Below are 19,505 nucleotides of genomic sequence, written 5' to 3'. Positions count from 1 at the left end.
AAAGTCCCGAATGTGGTCTTAACAACGAACGTTGGTATTTTTTGCTTATTTCCCTGGAGTAGAACACTACTAATTTTTCCAGTCTAACCTTCTTCTTCTTCTTCTTTTTCTTTTTATGTAGACATGACTCTGTCTGTTTTTCAATGTGCTTCCAGTGAGTTTTTATTCCATCTTTTTCGTGGTCTTCCCACTGATCGTTTTCTTATTGGGGAACCGCCTCTCGCCGTCCTTACTACTTGTTTTACTTATTATTTGTTGTCATTCGGCTTATGTGGTCGTTCCATTCTAAAATGTTTTCTACCTTGCATCTCCGTCGTATATCTGTACTTTTAGCTCTATCCACAGTGTCTTACCATCGATTTTTCTCAGTATCTTCATCTCTGCTGTTTCTAGGATTCTTTTTATGCTTTCAGTATCAGGTCGTGCTTCTACTGAGTATGTCATTATTGGTATGTGTAGCGGTTACGATATTAACTAAATAAATCCCATTAAAATTTCATTAAAAATACCCCTCTAGAAAATTCTTTGGAGACGCCTATGGAATCTCCCAGGTGCCTACTTTCGCAGCGAAGCAAGAATAAAGCATCGCGCATGAATTATATCGGATCGACACGAATCGATTCATTGAACATTGAACGGCAGTTGGTCAGGAAACGGCTCTAAGGGCAGACGCCGCGCCGCTAGTGAGGTTATTCTCATTTTTAAGCAGTGGCGGCTCGTGGCTTTAGGGATAGGGTCGGCAAGGTTTTGTTTCCAAAGGCTTCAATTTCATAGGAGATTTTTGGTTTTTGTTTTTTTTTATTTTTTTTTGTTTTTTTTTGTTTTTTTTTTCTATAAATTTAGAAATTATACCTGTTTATAAATTAACTCTAGTCTATGTTGTTTCGAAGTAGCAAAATGGGTTATAACGTAATTGTAAAATTTATTATTGTTTTGGAGGGATTTTAAAAGTTTTTTTCTATCGACATTTGAGACAAGTTTGACATTCTCTCCTGTTTCATGGTGTTTCGACAATACGTTTTAACTCTTTTGAGACAAGAGAGAACCCGTTCATTTGAGACAGAATTTGCCCACATTTGAGCGCAATAATTTATTAATTTCGGGAACAGTTTGTTGTACCTAATGAATTGCAGTATATAAAATTATACATAGTCTGTAACTTATCCCACCTTCCGAAAATATTTGGATCAGAATATAAAACTGTTAATCCATTTTCTTATTTTATTTGATTAAAAAATGATGAATAATTTTTAATGAACTTGTCTAATAGATATTTTGAAAATTCTTTGGCGTAACTTTTAAATTTTGAATAATCAAAGAGGTCAATGACTTATAACAGTGAGTAAATAAGTTTTGCTTGGTGCAATTGTTTTAAATTTTGTCCGAAGACCATACAATTCATTGGACATCAAGACAGCCCCGTCATAAATTTGCCTTACCAATTTATTTTTGATATCAAAAAATTTTAATCTGTCCTTTAAATTAAAACACCAAAAATATATTCTGTCTTATGGCTTCTACTCACGTCTGAAAACCTAACAACCTCTCATAAATATTAGACGTAACGCGTATCGAAGAACAATTATTGATACTTGTGAATGACATGTTACCTCTATCAGAAGATTCGTCTACTTCTACCGAAAAGGATCAAAATGTAACTACCAATTGATTCTTTCATTCTGTGCTGTTTTAGGTACGCCGCTATGTTCTTCGAGTCAGAAAATAAATTAAAAAATTCCAGATCTTATTTGTTAAACAATTTTATTTGTTCTCTATAATTAACTTGATTTAACGAATACTCCGATACATCCTGTCCCCTAAATGGTAATTCCTAACAACTTAAAAGAATTACAATATCAATAATAATTAAACGACGTAAAACTACTTACCTATTTCATAATTTTATCCCGAGCGCGCTAGCAAGGCAATACGTGGCTACGTACGTGCCTTTCTGCCGTTGGCAGATCACCGCTCGGCAGAGGTACCCGCTGCCGTACTTACCATTCAAATAAATACGGGGAATGTATAATTGGTTGCCTATCGGCTAATATTCCATAGCTTCTTATTATAAGCAAATCGTCGATCTGGGGACGGCATGCCGTGCCGGGCTTTATAATAAGAATTCACACAATCGCAAACGGGTGCGGCTGCATGGCTATAGGATCATTAATTTGAAAAGTCTCTTACGCACAGCGCACAGGTATCACTTAACTAACGTACCGGGATCGAATTCTTTTAAAAACAATGAATAAAATTTAGTCTGTATTATCTCACAGATATATTTTTTATTTCACAGAAACGAATATCATCAACTCCGATTAAATTAAATATTTCAAAAATCTATAATGTGTCCATAAATGTGTGGGTCGGCACTGCCGACCCTGCCGACCCTGACGAGCCGCCACTGTTTTTAAGTGACGGGATTGAAACAAATTTTAGATGGAAATCAAGTAATTATAAGGAAATTAAACGTCAGCTAATACCATCTACAAAACTAGATAATCAAAATTAAACATCTCTTTGGACTTCTTCTCATAACAGAAGTGGATATTCCGGCGTGCCTGCCTAGTTTCAGTAAGTACATAATACATTTTTTATCTCTCATTCCTTCGTTGTGAAATCCAATGCATCATTGTAGTCAGATCTTTCGTTAGATTAATTTACCACATAAATTCCATATTATGGCTCATATTATCCTTTAAATATTTGCAAAGAACGTAGAAGGTCGAGTTTTTATAGTGTCAAACCTAAATTCTAATATCTTTTATACTTCATCGTTAGGCTTTTAGTTAAGTTTTTTTTATCTGTGATTTATGGAAAGTTTTACAAATACTATACAGCCTTCTGACACGCCCATCTACTGCGCGAGTCTCTGTCATGTTACCTTGAAAGTAGATTCAGAAATTTTGACATGACATATGTATACCTAACCTGAGTTTTTGTTTTGGGTCCAGTTCAGTGAACTGCTGTACTGGTTCACAGATTCTAATAAAGAATGTAATTAAACTTGATAAATTTTATTTTAGATTCCGTCACTTAGTTATTTAGTCACGTAACGTGACTCTATAACGTTAATTATGTACCTGATTTTTACAACATCAAGAATTTTTCGGTAGGACTTAACCCACCAAAGCAGCCAACTAGCTTTGTTGTGCCAAGAGGATTTTCCTGAGGACTGTAGGACTGTAGGATCTTCCTAAGGACTTTTCATAAAGGACTATTTGCCCCTTTTAACAACCGGCTGTTGTAAAAGTTAAGTTTGTTTACCTTTTTATATACTTTTGGTTCATATATATTTTCGTACAGTGTAAACTTATTGTATGCATACGATAGAGTACATATTTTCGTGGTAGATAGGGTTTTAGGTCGTTTTTTTTCTCTTTGATTCAATATAAGTAGTAGTTAGTTCAAATAAATAAAATCAGGTCTTGTTTAATAATCATAAATAATTGTATCATAAAATTTAATAGGGAATCGGGTTGTAAAATTTTTGTCGCGGATTTTAAAAAGGGATACGTCTAGTAGGTTTTTTTTTGTATAGTATATAACGAGTCACTGACCAGTTCATTTATAAAGATCTTTTTGCTATTCTAACGGACTTTTGATTTTGATTTGGTGATTAATACCTTTACTTAGCGCAGTGTGTAGTAGTTAATGGCATGTTGGCTTTTTGGTCCTGTTTGACCGTTACACCACCCACTACCACTGTTATTGTGTTTCTAGAGTTATATGTAAATTGTTAACATATATAATATAGTTATTGTTAATAATATATTTGTTATAAGAAAGGTAGATGTTTTATTTCAGTCTGTATCAATAGTATATAAAATAGCAAGACAAAGTTAGTATTTAGTATTTTTGTGTTTCAGGTGGTTGTAACCAGTGTCATTTAGTTCCTGTCGTTCGTTACTTCAAAAATCTCGAGCTGTTCAAATTCTGGACCCAAAACTTAGGTTTTTTTCTTTTTCGCTACAGTAAAGTGGAGTGAGCTTTCAAATACTGTGCCCCAGAAGTTGAGCTGTCCGAGTTGGCGCCCATTTCCTGCTCTCTTTATCGGTCCTTTTATCTCGATCTCTCTCCAGTGGTCTTACCTAGTTGTATTAAGTTTTTGTATTAACAGGTCTCATTTTCTTCCTAGCTACTATCATTTCATTATCAAACTTTTTTTTTATATCTCTAAAGCCTATATTCGGTGTATTGAAGCTAGCCCGAATACCCACTTGAGATTTAGTGTCTCTCTGCTCTTTTGATTATTTTTTTTCCTTCTGAGCTAAGCCCCTCTTCTTTTTGGTCTTAAATCTCTTCTCTCCTATCTTCCCCATATTTCGTCATTCTTTTCTTCAAAAATCTCTATACCCAGAGTATAGAGGTTTCATGTGATGACTGTTTTGTAAATTCTGCCTTTCACGTCTTTTCCGATGTTTTTATTTCTCCATATTGTTTCATTTAGGCAACCTGCGGCTGTCTTTGCTCTATTCACCTGATCTTCCTCTTATGTTTCGAGCTTTTGTAGCTAGATAGTGTTTTGCCTAGATATTTAAACTCCATGACTTGTTCTATTAGTAGTCTAACCTACAGTATTCTATTAGCGGGCCGACTTAGGTTCATTTCCTCTATGCTTATTCTAGTAGTATTCCTTAATATTATAATATGAGAAAATATTTTTTTTATATTAGTCTGAGCAGATTACCGGAAAATAGGCCATTTTTGGGAAAAGTTATTTACCAGCAATTTTATTACTAGAATCTAATTTTCTGGTTGTATATATTGTCACGTGCCTTTGTCACTCGACTGTTTTCAGCTCCTTGCCTATTTATTATAATTTAACAAAAAGGGTCTTGTTTACCGAATTTGATTTATGAATGCATTTAGAAGGGGGACCTTTTTAACAGGTGTATTAACCTCGATATTTCTTTCTAGAAAATGCTTATTTGATATTTATGTAAATAACCCTTCGATTTTTATTCTAGAATAAGATGAATTCTTCCGTATAAATCTTTCTTATTCTGGAACATTGTAATAATGTATAAATAGGGGTTTTTGGAATTAGTAAGTGAGTTGTGAATTTGAATACGTCGGTAGAGGTACTGTGATATGTATCGAGCGCGATATATTTTTGTAATTGTAATTATGTAGATAAATTATTGAATTTGGTGTAATAAATGAATTAGATATCGTAGTTTGGAAAATAAAAGATAGAAATTCAGTGTCTTTCATTTGTTTAGAAGTAAGTAATTAAAAATAAATAAAGTCAACTAAAATTAAACGTAGTGCCTAAACATATAAATAATGAAATAGTAAAGTCAACCGCGTAATGTCAGTTTTGTAACAATATTAATAACACTAGTTTACAACCAATTTGCGACTCTAATGCAAAATGCTGTTTTTTGTTTATTTTTGTTCTCTGAATATGATTATGATGGTAAAAAGTTTCTAACACGTAAGATTTTGAGTTATGATTTTTTAAAAAAAAAAATGAATTATGATTTTTAAGTTATGGATTATTTTACTAAATTTTTTTTAAAACGGTCATTTGTAATATATTGTGGCGTGATCTTATCAAATTAACAATTTTCCTAAAAATTGTGCATAATTTGGCAACACTGGGATACCTTATTTCTACGAATAACACATTAACATTTAAATAAAGAATTAACCAAAGGTAGTCCTTAATCACTAAACCTACCCATTTAAACTTATACATATATTATTATAGTTCTAAACCATTTTAACGACTGTTACTTCTGCACGACAGAAGTGTCTATGTTTTCAAGGAAAAGCAAGCGTAAAACTGATTATCCAGATATGTATTACCTCAGCAATAAAACCAGATTTTTATGGAGAAGATTTACCTGTTTCAGGACCTCGGCAAATTGGGGGAAAATTTGGAAATGTATGGTGATAAAAGTGAACCTGATGATGTATCAGAAAAGAATGATTCTTATTTTCCCGAAAGCGACGAAAAAGCACATTATTGCATCCAACAAGCCGAATTACATGATTTAGTTCGAGACCTTCACTTGTCCAAAGGACATGCGTAACCCTTAGGTTCTAGATTACAAAAATGGATTTTTTTAAATGGAACTTACTAGCCAGTACAACTTTAATATTTAGGAACCGTAACCAGGAGCTATCCTCGTTTTTTACTATGCAGGATAAAATGTGTGTTTGTGTTAATCGAAATAGTGATATGGCAAAATTGGGATATGCACAAAATTGTGTACAAAAGACACTATAGTATTTGTTTCTAGTTCTGAACATATGTGTATATAGTATATAATAATTTTTATAATAAATAGCAATATTTGATGCATTCTATAACTCCAAATCTAACATTTCACCTGGCCTGTACAATGTACGGTGGACCCCTACGCAGAAATGCGCGGCACTTTAAGAAGAAGATAACTCAAAATATATACGTGGTGGAACATTTTGGTGTTTGAATTCGCATTCAGGACGCTTTAAACTCCCCGGTACAGACATTTTAACATCAGTCGCAACTTTTTTTTGTAAATTTGTTGACTAGTGTAATATAGGTATGCCAAGTCCGCACATAGTGTGTAATTTTTTATAAACAAGTTAGTGCTACAAATTCGTGTTTTTTTTTCAATTATGGCTCTGTTACTCAAAAGATTAACATTACACGAAAAACACCCAAATAAAAATTTAAAGTAACTTAATACTACATGGAAATATATACAGGGTGAGGCAAATAAAGGGCCTATTAGAAATATCTCGAGAACTAAAGGCAACAGAATCATGAAAATTGTAATAAAGGGGTTTTGAAGGATGATCTATTAAATGAAAATATTTTCATCTCTTTGCAACTTCCGGTTATACCGGAAGTTGCTCATAACTTCGTTTTTTTAAATGGGACACCCCGTATATTTTTACATTTTTGGATTCTATTCGATGTCTTCTTTCTTAAAATATGAGGTTTTGTAATATTATACAGGGTATTTTAAAAGATAATTACGTTTTTTTTATTAATTTTGTAGCAAAATTAACACCCTGTAGAATTGTAGTAGTTTGACATCTAAAACTCTACTTACGTTCAAATAATTTTTAATATACTCTACTATTTTTAAGAATCATTAGTATAGCTAAATTTTTAATTTTAGTATACAAGGTTGGTCGAAACTTGGAATGAGTATTTTCTGAGTTCTCTTAAATGGAACACCCTATATTTTAGTATTGTAATGAAATGATATTTCATGGTACTTTTTTATTTCTTTAGCATTCCCTATACCTAACTGCTTTAATTTGTGCTTAATTGTTAATCGCACCAAAAATCTTAATTATGTAGGTATTTTGATAGCTAAACCATTATTGGTAATTTTAAGGACCAGTCTGGATTAATATGTTTTTATTTCTAAAAAATTATTTAGGATTGAGTATTTTCACGGCCAACCTAATAAAATTTTACGTATTTTTTGTTGCAATTAATGTTTAGCTTGAATCACCAATAACTCACAAATTAAAGCAGTTAGGTATAGGGAATGCTTAAGAAATAAAAAAGAACTAAAAAATATCATTTCACTACAATACAAATATACAGGGTGTTCCATTTAAGAAAACTCAGAAAATACTCATTCCGAGTTTCGACCAACCCTGTATACTAAAATTAAAAATTTAGCTATACTAATGATTCTTAGCAATAGTAGAGCATATTAAAAATCATTTGAACGTAAGTAAAGTTTTAGATGTCAAACTACTACAATTCTACAGGGTGTGAATATTGCTACGAAATTAATAAAAATACTTAATAATCTTTTAAAATATCCTGTATAATTTTACAAAACCTCATATTTTAAGAAAGAAGACATCGAAGAGAATCCAAAAATGTAAAAATATACAGGGTGTCCCATTTAAAAAAACGAAGTTATAAGCAACTTCCGGTATAACCGGAAGTTGCAAAGAGATGAAAATATTTTCATTTAATAGATCATCCTTCAAAACCCCTGTATTCCAATTTTCATGATTCTGTTGCCTTTAGTTCTCGAGATATTTCTAATAGGCCAGTTATCTGCCTCACCCTATATTTCTTTGCCGATTTACCTCAACGAAAATTTTCCACGGAAAATCCGGGTTTTTCCAACAAAGTATTTTATTTTCAACTAAAATTTTAGGTAAGGAATTATTTATCAAAAATTAAATATTTTGGTAACATAACAATCATAAGATTCGATTTCAGCAATAAAATTGCTGGTAAATAACCTTTCCTTATTTTTTTTCTTCTAATTTTCCAGAGTGTATTACTGCCTTTAATTTATATCGAAATGTTCAATAAAATTGTACCTACTTACCTTGAACTTATATGAAAAATAATAATTCTTGTTGCCACACTTTTCACACTTTTCCAAAGGAACGACACCCGCAGGATCAAAGACACTTGGAGCATCTGCAAATTAATATAAAGAATATAATATTTTGTGATTAAACAGGTAAAACACATTGATATCATAGCATGAAAGAAAGGCGAACCAGGTTCAATCGTTCACGGCATGGAAGCAGCAGCAAAAAGAATGGGGCTATAAGTTAATACTAACAAAACTACGTCTATTTATGAATACCTCAAATATTAATCAAGTAGCAGAACCTGAAGATCTAATGGTTAAAACATATACTTTCGAAGCAGTAAGAGAGTTCGTATATCTAGGTTCACAAATGAACCAAAGTAATACTGTAACTGCAGAAATTAACAGACGTATACAGGGTGAGTCATGAGGAACTGTACATACTCCTACCTCGTATAGAGTAGGGTGGTGCGAAAAAAGTCAAGTGGATAATCCAGTATCGTTATAGTGCGGAAAAGTTGCGATTGGTAATTACAAGAAAAACAAAACAAAAATTATTCAAATCGGACTTTATCTTCCGATCCCGCAACGGGCCTAAAAATTATGAAAAAATGAAATTTTACCTTTTTTTCGGAAATTTTTATTTATTCCCCCTGTACATTTTATTTATCGCTATAGTAAAATTTATTTACAGTTTGCATGATTGAGTAATAAAAACAATAGTTTTATGCACTTTACGAATATCTTTTGATCCCGCAAGGTCAATCAAAATCTATAAAAATTTGAAATTGTTGATGATTTTGATAAATTAAAAAACATTTAGTTATCTCATTTTTCTGCTGCATTGTGAAGCTCTTCGCTTGTTTAGATATTGTATAATAATATTTAAACGACCCAGAACTCACAACAAGAAACTGGTTGCACTTTTTACTCCACCCACACCCTTCTCTCCATAAACCAATGAGTGTGTGTTTTTTACATTATTTACATAGTACATTTCTTTTTCATTTGTTTGTGTCCAGCTTTTAAACGTCAACTTTGAATTTTGATTTGGTGGTAAAATCTGGCAGCATGGACCTTGATTTAAGGGTTGCCTTGATGAATCCATCTCTTGATTGGGTCCCAAATACATTAGACGATACTTCCGTGACCAACTCTATGTACCGCTAGACAGTTTGCGTATGACAGGGATGGTTTTGTACATTCCAGTCTGGTGTGTTGCCTGATATAATGTAGCAACTTATATCTTCATTTGAAACGCTTTGAAGAACTGGTGGAGAAGATAGTTTTGCGACATTCCAATCTAATATTTCAGTGTAGTCCTGCGCTTGAAAATTTAAAGTAGGAGGGATGAAATTTCTAATACGTTTGTCCTTGGCTTTAATCTATCCGGCTTTTAACACTCTCCTTAGCCCTAGCTCTCTAATGTGTTTTCTTTCTCCCTAGTACTTGAAATTTTGAAGCACGGTACTAAACAGAAATAATAAACTGGAATAGAATGTTGCAAAACTATTGCAGACTGTTGCAAAACTACCTTCTCCACCACTTCTTCGAAGTGTAAAATGAAGATATAAGTTCTTGCATTACATCGGGCGACATACCAGACTGGAATGTACAAAACTATCCCTAGCACACGCAAGCTGATGAGAGGTGCCTAAGGTTGGTCACGGAAGAATCGTCTAATGAAGGGGAGGCAAACCCGTCGATCGCGACCCCTAGGTCAGTCTATCGATGGCAAGAAAAAATTACCTACCTACCTATTCCCGTCCTAAATATTACGAAAATTCCTAGTCGGTAGATCGCAGAGAATTAGAAAGGCAGACAGTAGATCTCGTGTCCGATTAAGTTGGTCACGCCTCGCCTGGTCTAATGTATGTGGGCCCCAATCAAGAGATGGATTCATAAGGGCAACACTTAAATCAAGGTCCATGCTGCCAGATTCTACCACCAAATCACAATACAAAGTTGACGTTTAAAAGCTGGATACAAACATGAAAAAGGAATTTACTATGTAAATAATGTAAAAATCACACTTATTGGTTGGTTGGAGAGAAGGGTGTGTGTGGAGCTAGAAGTGCAACCACCTCCTCGTTGTGAGTTCTGGGTTGTTTAAGTATAAGCGAAAAACTTCACAATGTAGGAGAAAAATGAGATAACTAAATGTTTTTAAATTTATCAAAATCATCGAAAATTTCAAATTTTTATGATTTTGATGGACCTTGCGGGATCGGAAGATATTCGTTAGATCCGTAAAACTGTTGTTTTTATTACTCAACCATGCAAACTGTAAATAAATTTTACTATAGCGATAAATAAAACGTACATGGAGGATTAATAAAAATTTCCGAAAAAAAGGTAAAATTTCATTTTTTTCATAATCTTTAGGCCCGTTGCGGGAGCGGAAGATTAAGTCCGATTTTAATAATTTTTGTTTTGTTTTTCTTGTAATTACCAATCGCAACTTTTCCGCACTATAGCGATACGGGATTATCAATTTGACTTTTTTCGCACCACCCTAGTATAGAGGCCCTTATGGGGAATAACAAATGACCATTAAAAAGTATCTGCTCCCATTGTTTAATAATATACAGGGCGAGTTTCGCATTTTGACGGAAATTTGTATTCGTCATAATTTTTGAACGGTCAGATCGATGTATTTCTTATTTTGGTCAATCGTTACACTATTACCACCTAATCAACTGATTTAGTCAAACTAGAAAAAAATCAGGTCCGGCTTTAAAAAATTAGTTTGTTTTGGTCTTAGAAAAAATTTCACCCTGTATACGCTTTTTGAAAACTCTAATATGAATTTTACAAATTAGACAAATAGGCCATTAAAATGGCATATTTATTTTTTCCCCACACGATTACGTAATTTTTTTATAAAAAAATCAATTTTGACTACTAATTAAAAGTTTGGTAAAGTGAACCATAGATTTAATAAAATTCACTTTTATTACAAAAATTATTTTTTTTAAACAAATATTTAATTTATGTTAACACCCAATTAACTGATTTATTCAAACGAGAAAAAAATCAGGTCCGGCTTTAAAAAATTAGTTCGTTTGGGTCTTAGAAAATATTTCACCCTGTATACGCTTTTTGAAAACGCTAATATGAATTTTACAAATTAGACAAATAGGCAATTAAAATGGCATATTTATTTTTTCCCCACACGATTGTTTAATTTTTTATTAAAAAATCAAATTTGTCAAAATCGCAATTTTACCATAAAAATAAAAAAAATTAAACAACGTTTTTCTTAAAATTAAAAGTTTCACCATTTTTTTTTTCTATAACACGTCTAGATCTAGAACTCCCCATACACTTCTCTTTGGACTCTATAGTTTAGCCTAGACGTGATCAAATAGACAAATTTTAAATTTTTTCACTTAATTTTTGTGATTTAACTTTGCAATTCACGAATCTGCACCTTTTATTTTTTTAATTCATAACTTTTACGAGAAGAAGACTGAAAGTCTACAACAATTTTTATAGTCTTCACAATGGTAAGAGATATGTGCTGTAAAAATTTCAGAAAAAAAAATATTAAAATGGAACAGAGATTTCATTTTTTTTTCATTTTTAGGTTAAAATTCCCATTTTGACAAATTTGATTTTTTAATAAAAAATTAAGTAATCGTGTGGGGAAAAAATAAATATGCCATTATAATTGCCTATTTGTCTAATTTATAAAATTCATATTAGAGTTTTCAAAAGCGTATACAGAAATGCGTGAAATTTTTTCTAAGACCAAAACGAACTAATTTTTTAAATCCGAGCCTGATTTTTTTCTAGTTTGAATAAATCAGTTGATTGGGTGGTAACATAAATTAAATATTTGTTCAAAAAATAATAATTTTTGTAAAAAAATTTAATTTTTTTAAATGTATACTTTACCAAACTTTTAATAATTATTCATAGTCAAATTTGTTTTAAATGTATACTTTACCAAACTTTTAATAATTATTCATAGTCAAATTTGATTTTTTTATAAAAAAATTAAGTAATCGTGTGGGGAAAAAATAAATATGCCATTTTAATTGCGTATTTGTCTAATTTGTAAAATTTATATTAGAGTTTTCAAAAAGTGTATACAGGGTGAAATTTTTTCTAAGACCCAAACGAACTAATTTTTTTAAAGCCGGACCTGATTTTTTTCTAGTTTGACTAAATCAGTTGATTGGGTGGTAATAGTGTAAAGATTGACCAAAATAAAAGACACATCGATCTGACCGTTCAAAAATTATGACGAATACAAATTTCTGTCAAAATGCGAAACTCGCCCTGTATATTATTAAACAATGGGAGCAGACACTTTTTAATGGTCATTTGTTATTCCCCATAGGAGCCTCTATACGAGGTAGGAGTATGTACAGTTCCTCATGACTCACCCTGTATTATATCTACGTCTAACAGACGTTTACAGAACTCTAATCAAGCCCGTCCTCACTTACGCGTCAGAAACGTGGACGATAACAAAAAGTGATAAGGAACGGTTAGGCTGTTGAACGTAAAATCCTCAGATATAATCTGTAAAGGGACAGTTGTATGAGACAAATAGGATAGAACTAAGAAAGAAGGACGACCTGCTCCAGGAAGTATATAAAATAATGCCCTCTATTCGTAACGGAACATTACAAGAAATATGTGAGACTTTTAAACATTGTGTAACAACACCAATTGATCATCCAAAGATAAATAATCCTGTGAAACGGAAACACTGGATAACAGATGAAACCATTCAAATCATTGAGAATAGAAGAAATCTTTGTCAAAGTGGCGTGCATAGTGAAAGGCAAAAAGCTAGTTTAAGAAACCTCAATAGAGAAATAAAACGAAAATGCAAGGCAGACAAAAACAGTACTACCAAAGTATATGCAAAGAAATTGAGAGACATGATCAGAATAATCAGCCGAGAGATCTATTTAGAACAATACGCTACTTAACAAGAGACTTTAAAGCCAGAACTTGGGCCATTGAAGACAACACTGGAACTCTGAGAACAAACAAAGAAGATATAGCAGAGACATGAAGATCGTATTGCAGGGACCTATATAAAGATGATCACACCAAGAACCTGTTAACCAAATCTCTGATGAGGTGGAAGAAGAACCTGATATACTTGAAAATAAAGTAAGACTCGAGATCAGTAAGCTCAAATATAATAAAGCACCAGGTCCAGATATGATAACAGCCGAAATGCTCAAAGGCACAGAAGAAACTAACGTAAAATTACTTCATCTACTCTATAACCAAATATGGCATTCTAAACAATGGCCTGAAGACTGGACAAAATCTACAATCACAACAATTCATAAAAAAAGGCAGCTTCCATAAATGCGACAATTATAGAACTATTTCTCTTATATCACATGCCAGTAAAATAATGTAGGATTGGAAATATTTTATCTTAATTTTTAAGATACCCCGTATATAATATTTTTTAATTATTAGTACGAGAACGGGATAGTCTCACACATATGTACCTACGTTGGCACATATGGGTGGAACGAATTGGGGATTACAGCGACGGTAGCGGACTACTTTTAATTTTTGTATTATTGGGTTATTGGAAGATGTCGGTATATGCTTTGAACCAATTTTAATTGGGTTGTTTCACAGGAAAAAGGAGATTAGCCCAAGACGGTTTGTTTTAGCGTAGGGAAAGAGGACGAATACATTCAGTCGATTCTAACATCTTAAACGCGACAGACCTGTTCTTAGGTCAGGGATAATATTTAGACGGGTATTATATTGATTAGACGCAAATTATCTATAAATACATTTCCCTTTTGTAAGAATAAGAACACGTAATAATTTTGGTCGCAAATTACACTTTTACACTTTTACACTTTTACATTTCGACAATTTAATAGTATCAATAATTTAGTTATCTATTTTATTAATTAAAACTAATAAACATCAAACGGACTTTTATTACGATCGTCTTTAAGGAAAACCTATAATAATGCTACATATAATCAATGAGAGACTAAAAACATTCCTTCAAAGACAAATTCCACAAGAGCAAACTGGATTTACCAAAGGTAGAGGTACTCGAGAACACCTGTTGAATATAAGGCAAATAATCGAAAAATCTAGGGAATTCAATATTTCACTGTACATAATATGCTTTATAGATTATCGTAAGGCGTTCGATAGGGTCAAGTGGAGACACTTATGGCGAATACTAAAAGAAGTACGCGTACCCCAACACCTTATTTCGCTTAAATAACTGAACTATACGCACACACTACTGGATCAGTTAAAGAACTTGACACACTTTCAAATGAATTTCATCCAGAACGGGGTGTCAGACAGGGATGTATACTATCTCCACAATTATTCAATATACATGGAGAGCATATTATGAGAAGAGCACTTGAAGGATGGGAAAAGGGCATCTCAATAAATGGTCATAAAATAAACCACCTACGTTTCGCAGATGACACGGCCCTTCTTGCAAATACTCAAGCAGAGCTGATTGATCTTATACGACTGGTTGAAAACGAAAGTCAAATATTTGGTCTGCAATTAAACATATCAAAGACAAAGATCATGATAGTGGATAGACTACATAACAATCATCCACACATAACCACAATTGATCGGTTTGAGGTTGTGAGCTCATACTTATATCTGGGATCATTAATCACAAACACAGGGTCACTACAGGAAGAAATAAAACGTAGATGTGATCTAGCAAAAGTCGCCACAGCAAAATGACCACAATATGGACGGAATTGTCAAATTTCAAGAGCGTTAAAGATGAGGTTGATCAACTGCTTAATATTCCCAATACTGACCTACGGATGTGAATCTTGGATCCTGAGAAATTCGGAAAGAAGAAAGATAGACGCCACTGAAATGTTCTGTTGGAGACGAATGCTACGAATTCCTTGGACCGACCATAGAACAAATAATTCAATTTTAAGAGAGCTAAAAGTTAGCCAACGTCTCCAGTAAAGTCCATCTCCAACAATTAAAATACTTGAGAGCAAAAAAAAACATGGAAAGGCTCATTATACAAGGAAAGGTGGAAGGCCGAAGATCACGAGGAAGATCCCCAACAAGATGGATCGATCAAATTACAGGAATATGCAAAAGACCTATGCATGAGTTAAAAGAAATGACTAGAGACAGACAGACAATACACGACATCACGTCGACCATTACACTCCCTCCGGGGGGTCAGGATTGAAGAGAGAGATCTCTAAAAGTGTGCAGGAAAACGGATTATGGCGTAGACACTATAATTTTGAGCTTTACCACTTTTATAGTGAGCCTAGTATTGGTAATACATACATATATCAAAATAAACAGGTTGCGGTGGCTACACCACTTAGAGAGAATGAATGAGGTGGAGCCGTCGAAACATATTTATAGCCAGAGATCTGATGGAGAGAGGAGGAGAGGCAGGCCCAGAGTATGATTTAAGGATCAGGTGGAAAACGACTTGCGAGTGTTAGGAGTGTGAAATTGGAAATCCAAGGCGAAGGATAGGAAGGAATTGAAGATGATTCTGGAACAGGCCAAAACCAGTAGCATTGTAGAGCCAATGATGATGATGAAAGAGGTAAAATGATAAATTATACCAGTTTTTACAGGGTATAAAGATAATATCTGAGGAAGAAGAAAAAACATATTCAACAATTTCAGAATAAAGTACTACGAACAATAAAATGGTTGATACTTCTTGCCACAGTAAAAACAAAAATATCTATAGGACACTATAGATATTTATACAGAGTCAGTTTCATATATGGAACGCTCAATTCTTCCGAAAACGGCTTGCATGATTTTTATAGATTTTGGTAAGCGTTTTCTAATGCGTCCGACATTATAGTGGTATTTACATTGTTGTCAGATCTTCCGTCTTTCTGGAAATCTAATGAAGTTTCTTATTTTAAACTAAACACACTGTACATTTTTTTGCATTTTAAAGTCCTTAAGCGGGGTTTAGGAAGGAAACAGGAACAACAGATAATATATACATACTGAGAAATATAATTGAAAGGAAAAACGAAATAGGAGAAGACTTATATATTACGTTTATAGATATTAAAGCTGCTCTTTTGATTATATAAATAAAGAAGTAATATGGTCAGTAATGGAAGACCTGCAAATCCCGCAAAAGATATTAAGCGGGACTCGCTAAAGTACAAATAAACGGGAACAGATCGCCAATAATAAACCTAATAGGTCTGGATACTGCGTACCAAAAAAAAAGTTGATTAATAGCAAGCTGAAAATTTGTTAATAGCTTAAGGGTGTGTAATGGGACAAACTTTGATATATTGGAATACTGGAACAGGGGAAGTTTTAATTGTGGAACAGGTTAAAAATTTGGAACGTCAGACTACGAAAACGTCAGATGTATTTTGCCCGACAGAACTTCCAATTGATTTGTTACTCTTTCATTAAACTCTCATGCAAAAATCAGACTGCTATTACTAACCAACATGATTCCTGTCATTTGACATGTTCTTCGTCTTCCACTCATTAAAATGCCCAGTTGGTGATAAATACCAGTCTGATTTTTGAACGAGAGTTTAGTGTAAGAGCAACAAATCAATTGGAAGTTCTCTCCGACAAAACACATCTGACTTTTTCGTAGTCTGACGTTCCAAATTTTTAACCTATTCCACCATTAAAACTTTCCCTGTTCCAGTGTTCCCATACATCAAAGTTTGTCCGACTAGACACCGTTAAGCTATTAACAAATTTTAAGTTTGCTATTAATCAATTTTCTTTTCTTATGCGGGATCCAGACCTATAAGGCGAGGAATAAACCAAAGACAAGGGGACAGTCTCGGCCCAGTTTTATTTATATTAGTAATGGATAGAGTAATGAAGAGCACTAAAAAAGGTCAAGGCAATTAAATTACAGTCAATATTAGGGTATAGGAATTTACTACCAGTGAGAATGACCTAGTAATAATAGCAGATGATAAAGAGAAAATGTAAATTTAATCGATAACTGCGTGGAAGAAATGGAAAATTTGAAAATGGAGGTAAATGTAAAGAAAACGAAGACCAGGATAGTAACCCAAAAGAAAAGGGAAGAAATAAAACAACGATATTTAGGTGCAAATATGAAATAATAGAAACACGACGTTGGAATACCTCGGAGTAATAATATCAGAGGATGGAAAGCTAGATCAAGAAATCTCATACAGTACGGAAAAAGCAAATATTATTTACTATGCACTAAATAAAACAATATTTGGAAAGGATGAATTAGGTAAAGAAATAAAACTGAAGGTATACAATGCAATATCTGTACCAACTTTAATATATGCAAGTGAGACATGGGTAAACAATGCAAAAATAAACAGTACAATAAACGCAGCGGAGATGAAGCAGCTGAGAAAAATACCAGGAAAAACGAAATTGGACAGAATAAGAAATGAAGATATTAGACAAAGACTGAAACAGGAATCGATAATAACCAAGATCCAATAAAGAAAATTAAAATGGTATGGACACATTAAGAGAATGGACCAGGGAAGACTACCAAAGCAGGTGATGGAATCAAAAAGATTTGGTAAAAGAAGGAAAGGGAGGCCAAGGAAAATATGGATCGATCAGATTATAGAAATTGCACAGGAAAAAGGAAAAACACATCAACAAATGAAATAGTTAGCAAAGGACCGCAAGAAATGTATAATATGGATAGAGGATGAATAAAACCTCCGACGCCCCTGACGGGCATAAGGAGTTTCGAGAAAAAAGAAGAAGACCTTAAGAAATACTGATTACTTCTCATGTAATATTCCCTATACCTAAATGCCGTAATTTCGGAGTTATTGCTACATAATATATAGGGTGTCCCGAAAAGATTGGTCATAAATTATACCACAGATTCTGGGGTCAAAAATAGGTTGATTAAACCTCACTTACCTATATACAATAGTGCTCACAAAAAAAGTTACAGCCCTTTGAAGTTACAAAATGAAAATCGATTTTTTTTAATATATCGAAAACTCCTAGAGGTTTTTTATTGAAAATGGACATGAGGAATCTTTATCATAGCAACATCTTAAAAAAAAATTATAGTGAAATTTGTGTACCCCATAAAAATTTTATGGGAGTTTTGTTCCCTTAAACCCCCCCAAACTTTTATGTACGTTCCAATTAAATTATTATTGTGGCACCATTAGTTAAACACAATATTTTTAAAACTTTTTTGCCTCTTAGTACTTTTTTGATAAGTCAGTGTTTATCGAGATATTTTGAATATTTGTCGAATCCACCACTATTTGTATATGGTTGAGTATGATTATAGACACCTGTTAATAATCTGAAAATTTATTTAAACTTAAATTTTTTGGTATATTTTGAAAAAGAAGCCACATCTCGATAACAGTTGACTTATCAAAAAAACACTAAGAGACAAAAAAGTTTTAAAAACACTGTGTTTAACGAATGGTACCACAATAATAGTTTAATTGGAACGTACACAAACATTTGGGGGGTTTAAAGGAACAAAACCCCCATAAATTTTTTATGTAAATATAGTAAAAAAGTAGCCGCATCTCGATAAAAACTGGCTTATCGAAAAAATACTAAGAGGCAAAAAAGTTTTAAAAACGTTGTGTTCAACTAATGGTACCACAATAATGAATTAATTGAAACGTACACAAAAGTTTGGGGGGGTTCAAGGGAACAAAATCCCCATAAATTTTTTATGGGGTGGACAAGTTTCACTATAATTTGGTTTTAAGGTGGGCCTGTCATAAGAATTATACATGCCCGTTTTCAATAAAAAATCTTTGAGAGTTTTCGATATATTGAAAAAAATCGATTTTCATTTTGTAACTTCAAAGGGCTGTAACTTTTTTTATGAGCACATTTGTACTAAGGTAAGTTAGGTTCAATCGAACTATTTTTGACCCCAGAATGTGTGGTATAATTTATGACCATTCTTTTCGGGACACCCTGTATATTTTAAAAAAGATTTTTAAACAAATGATAAAAATCAATTTTATCGGCCTGAGCAGACATTATTTTAGGTTCTTTGGATCATTAAGAACAAAAAAGTTCTGTTTAATTTTTCTCTAAAGTTGATCGTTTTGGAGGTATAAACAATTTCAAACTGAAAAAAAAAAAGAAAAATTATGATCTTCAGGACTCAAGAACATAAGTAATTACGAAGTGTCTAAATTCAAGCTCAAACCTTATCTTGCCACTTTCCGATTAGTA

At 32.9% G+C, this 19,505-nt stretch overlaps 1 protein-coding gene across 1 annotated transcript in view; it reads right to left on the bottom strand.

Annotated features, from left to right (window-relative positions):
• The window catches only part of LOC126890050 (macrophage mannose receptor 1-like), a 77,008-nt gene that overhangs the window by 54,028 nt on the left and 3,475 nt on the right, over nucleotides 1–19,505 (bottom strand). The window contains exon 2 of the mRNA XM_050658880.1: nucleotides 8,307–8,401. Coding sequence (XP_050514837.1) covers nucleotides 8,307–8,401 — 95 coding nt within the window. The remainder of the gene's footprint in view (nucleotides 1–8,306; nucleotides 8,402–19,505) is intronic.

The sequence above is a fragment of the Diabrotica virgifera genome, chromosome 8, assembly GCF_917563875.1.
Source record: "Diabrotica virgifera virgifera chromosome 8, PGI_DIABVI_V3a".
NCBI lineage: Eukaryota > Metazoa > Arthropoda > Insecta > Coleoptera > Chrysomelidae > Diabrotica > Diabrotica virgifera.
The sequence above is the reverse complement of the archived record's forward strand: the minus strand, read 5'-3'. Positions and strand labels throughout refer to the sequence as shown.